Source organism: Branchiostoma belcheri, unplaced genomic scaffold (genome assembly GCF_001625305.1).
Source record: "Branchiostoma belcheri isolate BF01 breed outbred unplaced genomic scaffold, Haploidv18h27 scaffold19, whole genome shotgun sequence".
NCBI classification, from domain to species: Eukaryota; Metazoa; Chordata; class Leptocardii; order Amphioxiformes; family Branchiostomatidae; genus Branchiostoma; species Branchiostoma belcheri.
This window is the reverse complement of record NW_017803379.1, coordinates 1,908,089-1,914,298: the sequence shown is the minus strand read 5'-3', so window position 1 is coordinate 1,914,298 and position 6,210 is coordinate 1,908,089. Positions and strand designations below refer to the sequence as shown.

Below are 6,210 nucleotides of genomic sequence, written 5' to 3'. Positions count from 1 at the left end.
TGGTACAATAAAGATTACGTGAAAAAAAGACAATATTTCAATATTGATTTTAGTCGGTAACGGGGGGTAGCTGAATGTTGATGCACAAGTACGTAGCTTTAATGTTTTAATACGAAATGCGCCGAACACTTCTTTAATAGCGCCCGCGCGATTGACCCATGGAGAGCAACAATCATACAGGCGGAGAACTGGGCGGAGTATTTGGGTGTTGAGGTGCTACCGAATTTAAAATTTGACACCGAAACCAATTAACACAACAACAATAGACTACTGGGATCAATGGGACTTTCGATTCCGAACAGGAGAAAGTGACGAGTTTGACTGCGTTTCAAGTAATCTCTCGTTATGTGATAGATGTTTTTGTCACAAAATCAAAGGAATAAACACTATTAATTTGTACTCCGTAAAACTTATAAGTACAGTCTGTTCAGAGGAAAGAAAGACTTCCTTCTCGGGGTCCATGTTCTGGAAAGCTGTCCTCAGCGCTGCGCATGCCACGGCCCTCTCTGTGTTCTTCAGCTGTAGGTGTACTTTGCCTGTCGGCGCGCCAAACACCCCACCCACCGGCCGGGCGGTAAGATTTCATCAAAGGCTACATTTTAAGTTAACTCCGCCCCTATCATTGTAGCTTGCCGAACAGTCGAGTAGGAGTACATCTAGCTGGAATTTTCACGTCGTACTGGCTGGTGTAGCCCGCTACAAAGTAATTTCCTGTGGCATTTATCAAGATTTAAAAATATTTGTGATACGAAGTGAAACATGGTTAACAATTTCTGAACCTTTGAAACGACGTGGGCATAATCTTTGTTGAAGATTCCTGAGTTGAATTCAAGCCGGAAGTGTATTGGAAATGATGGCCATCAGTCGAGGCACAACTGTTATGTTATCACATGTTACGTTACGACGATCAAGAACGTTCACGGCTTGCGGACCATTTCAAATATTACCACTCATAAACCCTACAATTGTATGTGTACTTATATTTTTGCCGGGGTTCCACTGAGATCGGCGCCGGCTAGCTGGGGAACGATCCTGTCGGCATGACAAAGCGCCGGGCGTCATTGCCAGAGACCTACATTTTCTTACCGTGGGTGACTTGACTTCTTCTTTTACCGCAACTTGGTGTCAATATCGACGATAGTCACAGGAAATATGTTCATTTATTGAAGTTTAACTTTATTTCCACTCGTCAATATTTTTATCAAAACATGCTATGGACGATCGATGTTCCAAGCTCACCGTGCTGGTGTTCCGCTATATTCCTGGGTCGTCCACAGATTTGTCGGCGGAAAACTCAAATAAAGTACGCACCGCGACTTTGGCGACGGCCCGAGACACTTCTGGGATTTTGAAAAATGTAAAAAGTGCGTACTATATTCGGGAATTTACGGCGTATTTCTTGTAATTCGGTACAACGCGACGCCATATCTTACAAAAGTTTTTCGGTGGCCTCCCCCCCAGGCCGATTTTTTTTTCGATGGCCCTCCCCCGGCTCAAAATTTTTTTCCATGGCCCTCCCCCAGGCCAAAATATTTTTCAATGGCCCTCCCCCCAGTGCACCAGCCCTCCCCCCCCCCGGTAAATATCGTACAGTCCCTAAGTGCAGCGAGGCCTACAGACTGGCTTGTATCAAGCAGGCCACTTTGCAACATTGGACATCCAGAAATTCAATAAGTTTGAAGGATTACATGGAAAATGGACCGGATAAATGTTGAAGTTCTATTATAGGTAACTGGGAAATAGTGGATTGGGTAAGGGTGGTTTGTCCAGGTCTATAAATTCGCTTTTCGGGCCAAGGGATATATGTCCCAATCTTTAGGGTATAGCAGCACCACTTTCTGATTCATGCTGCTGAATTACAGCTAAAAGGCATCTAAAAATACTGGGCGAAAATTGTCTTAAAAATTCTGAAGAGGGCTAAAATTTCCGGAAAACTCTTTTGATATTTAATTTTTCCAATGCATCATTCAATTAATTAATTGGTATTTGTAATGTTATTATAATACAGATTCTGATTTTAAACTTGACCAAAAGTATCTAGTCATCAATTACCAGTATAGCACGGGTTACCCAGAAGCAAGGAATGTTTTTGTGTTGCCCAACCCAGATTTTGTGCCATCATCTCAAGTCTCTATTGGATCAAGACGATTTTTCCTCTGGGACTAAATCTTCATAAGGGAATAGAAGTTATTACTGTCCTCAATATTTCTGCGGAATCGTGACAAATTGCTGTTTCTGAGGGATCATAGTCATAATTGAGGACGTTGGAAAAGTGATTAATTTCCAAGGACATTTAGGAAAGGGATTCCAATGTACTTGGTAGTTGATTGGTTATAGATATGAGAAGCATAAGAGGAATATCAGAAATGATTAACTTTGAATGGATTTATATTGATTACATAGTTTTTCCTGGTTGATATCCAATGGATAGAAAGAAAATGTTTTCCTTGAATTCTTGAAATGGAATCATTGATTAATAGTAGGTATGCATCATATACATGCCATAGCACCTTTCTCATTTTATAAGTACTTCCAGCTTAATGAAATGATATTGGCATACTGTCGCTGAATTTAAAATCCTTAAGTCATAAATAACCTAAAGGTTACTTTGCTGATGCAAAATGAGTTTCATTTCTGTGACTTGGAAAGATATTGATATTTATGTCTTAATACTAGGTAAAAACTTAATAAACCATTTTAAGCATTCTAGTTACTGTGAAAAATGATTGAATGGATTCTCAATCTACTAGTCAATGTGCAATATTTTTCCATAAGATCACGCAAGAATCTCTTTAGAATGTATCTTGGTAATACATAGAAAATTATGATATCCCAACATAATCATTGCAACAGAACAATTTCACATGCAAGGACCATTTGCTACTGTAAGTTGATAAATGTTATAAATATAATAATATAATCTATAAGGTGATAATTTGACTTAGATGATAAGTTCTACTCAAAATAGTGTTGCCAAAGGGTAATGTTGTATTTAACATTGTTACTTTTTGCATTGTGTTGTTGTTTACGCGTGGTGTTCATTGTTTGTTGCTGCAGGAAAACTGGAACTGAAGGAAGACAATGTGGAGAGTCTGCTGTCCACAGCCAGCATCCTGCAGCTGTCTGAAGTGGTGGAGGCCTGCTGCGGATTCCTCATGAAACAGTTACACCCGTCTAACTGTATCGGCATCAGGCAGTTCGCAGATGCCAACGGCTGCATGGATCTGTTAAAAGTGGCACACAATTTTACCACTGTGAGTCAGTAATTCTTGTATATCCCCTCCTTTTTGGGAAACAGTAAACAGTTTTTTTGTCATGGCTCTGGTCAGTCTGGTGGTGATATGTGATATATTGTACATCTCACCTTAATGGGCAATGAGTACAAAAATCATGCAGTTGCTAAGACATGCTGTACTTTGGTCCAATAAGGAGTTGATACAAAGGGAGATATGTAGCACTCATACATACATGTACGCTGTCACACAGCTTTGTAGCAGAATTCTCTACTTGGCATCCATCATACTTCATGTCTATTGGTTTGCCCTATTTGGGGAGAGTGAATTGTGTAAGCCATCTGTCCCCCTGTGCTTAACTGTCCAATGCAATGCCATCAGTAATTATGAAATTTTCGATTGACTGACCCTCGCGTTACCACCAGGCTAGTGGACCGCTGTCATTCTGCCATCCGTCATCTTTGTGGAGAGGGTCCCAGGAGTCTTATATTATAGCAGAAGCCAGTATGGCTACAGAGTACTACCTTGTAGGTTAAGATCCAAGCCTTTGAAACCATATACTTTCTGAATTGTTGTGCACATATCTCTTAGAAATTCCTATTACTATTCCTTGCTTTGTTTCACCACGGAGCATTTTGATTTGAATATGATGCCTGATGGTTTTTGATATGATGTTTTTTCTCATAGGAAAACTTCTGTGAGGTGATAAAGAACCAGGAGTTCCTGATGCTGCCGTCGGGGGAGGTCGCAAAGCTGTTCTCCAGCGATGACCTGAACGTTCCCGGGGAGGAGACCATCTTCCAGGCACTGCTGCTGTGGGTGAAACACGAGCCAGACTCCAGGAAAAAGGACCTGGCCAGACTGCTGTGTCATATCAGACTCCCCCTCCTCACACCACAGGTACTCGGGCTGTACCAAATCCTTGGCTCCTTGGATTTTTGAATCATTTTTATAATAAGTTGATCCGAAGAGGTTGCGTTGTGTTACAAATCTGCATGGTACCAATTTGAAAGAACTACGAAAGGCCAAGGAGAACAAAGTGCTTTCTGGATTGGTTCAGTGGGAGATGATCTGATGCCGATTTGTCTGCAACCAGTCTTGAATTATTGGGGGTGCAGACTTTAATCAGGAATTTACAGTATTATATCGAAGAACTGAGTATACAAATGTATGTTTGACAAAATTCTCTAACACAGCATGTTACACTGTTTTGTAACTGGCAGTTCCTAGCTGACCACATAGAGACCAACATGTTGATCCAAGAGCAGCCGGAGTGCCAGAAGCTGCTGATGGAGGCCATGAAGTACCACCTCCTCCCGGAGAGGAGACCCATGATGCAAAGCCCCAGGACCAAGCCCAGGAAGTCCACTGTCGGATCACTCTTCGCTGTCGGTGGGATGGACTCAACTAAAGGTGAGCTCATCTACACGTAGGGTCTGCCTTGTAGAAGGGACAAGACACTACCTCAAGCCTGTATATGACTGTCTCTTGTCACATGATAATTACCATGTGACAAGAGAACATCAAAGATTTTACCTGGTTGATGAAGAGAAAGGGTGCATCTCAAGTAGCAAACTCTTTTCAAAGTCTAAGGAAGAGTCTCATCATAAGAGAACTTTATACATGTACCTGAATTCTTTGAGTTTTTGTACCCAGAATAAGCCTCAGCATTTGAATGTTTGAAGCAAATAAATTAAAGTTGAAATTAATTCTCCCCCCTCACCTTCCCACTCCCAGGTGCAACCAGTATAGAGAAGTATGACCTTCGCACAAACACCTGGACGCAGGTGGCCAGTATGAACGGACGCAGGCTGCAGTTCGGGGTGGCAGTCTTAGAGGAGAAACTGTACGTAGTCGGAGGCAGAGACGGACTGAAAACTTTAAATACCACAGAATGTTACAACCCCAAAACCAAACAGTGGACCTCGATGCCGCCGATGTCAACACACAGACATGGGCTAGGTAAGGAATGATCAGGCATTTATTGTTGTAGTATAGATATACTTGTTGGATGTTAGATTTAGGAAACTCTGTGGTGACACTATGACTGCTTGTCTCTCATAAAAAATATCAGGTCTCCCAGCATTCCCTTCAATTTTGTGCCCATGGGAAAGGCACTTCACACAACTTCCCTCCCTGCACAGTAGAGCAATTACCACAGGGCCTTTCGGCTAATCATTTATACTGTCCAAATACTGTTACCAATTTGCCAAGATCTGCACATTTGCCATTAAGAACCGTACAATTATTTTTTGATCAGGTGTTGCAGTACTGGAGGGGCCGATGTATGCTGTAGGTGGCCATGATGGGTGGAGTTACCTGAACACGGTGGAGAGGTGGGACCCGCAGGCTCGGCAGTGGAACTATGTCGCACCCATGTCTACACCACGGAGCACAGTGGGGGTGGCAGTACAGGGGGGCAAGTAAGTAGCATAATACATTGATGAAGGTTAGACATCCAGGTAGACTATAAGACTGACAAATGTCATTCAAATTGTCCGGAAGTATCTCCATAATCTGTCCAGTAGTAGAGTTTGAGTTGTCTTGGAATAAGTATCACTGGCAAATTGGATCTTTGCAAAATTGACATCAGATCTATAAAGACCAAGTTTTGGTACTTAGATTCCTTGGGAAAGGACAGAATCAGGTAGAAAAAACCTTCTTATGTTATGATAAGGGAATTACTGCATGAGTACACTTCACCAACTGCAAGCAAATCGTTCAGGGTCAGTTTATATGGGTGGCTGGAGAAATAACTGCAGGGAGCTGCAGTTTCTGGACGACTGGCTTTTACGTTCTTTCTGCTATGAGGAAGAGAACTGGGCAGTTAGTTTTACAGTCCCTTACAGGGTTCACTGCAAAAGAAGACAATCTTGTCCTAACAAGCCTTGGGGCATTCAAGGCAGTGCACTTTGATAAACCAGTCAGGGTGTTAAAAAAGATCATGACTGTACTTGTGGGCTGGGTAGATTTCATT

The 6,210-nt window shown here is 42.1% G+C and overlaps 1 protein-coding gene across 8 annotated transcripts in view; it reads left to right on the top strand.

Moving 5' to 3' along the window:
- LOC109467938 (kelch-like protein 5) overlaps positions 1-6,210 on the top strand; it is a 124,366-nt gene that overhangs the window by 104,354 nt on the left and 13,802 nt on the right. The window contains exons 4-8 of one of the 8 annotated variants that reach the window (XM_019766101.1): positions 3,058-3,254; positions 3,921-4,133; positions 4,457-4,646; positions 4,971-5,195; positions 5,494-5,656. The exons of the other annotated variants lie outside the window; for them this stretch is intronic. Coding sequence (XP_019621660.1) covers positions 3,058-3,254; positions 3,921-4,133; positions 4,457-4,646; positions 4,971-5,195; positions 5,494-5,656 — 988 coding nt within the window. The remainder of the gene's footprint in view (positions 1-3,057; positions 3,255-3,920; positions 4,134-4,456; positions 4,647-4,970; positions 5,196-5,493; positions 5,657-6,210) is intronic. 8 annotated transcript variants of the gene reach the window in all.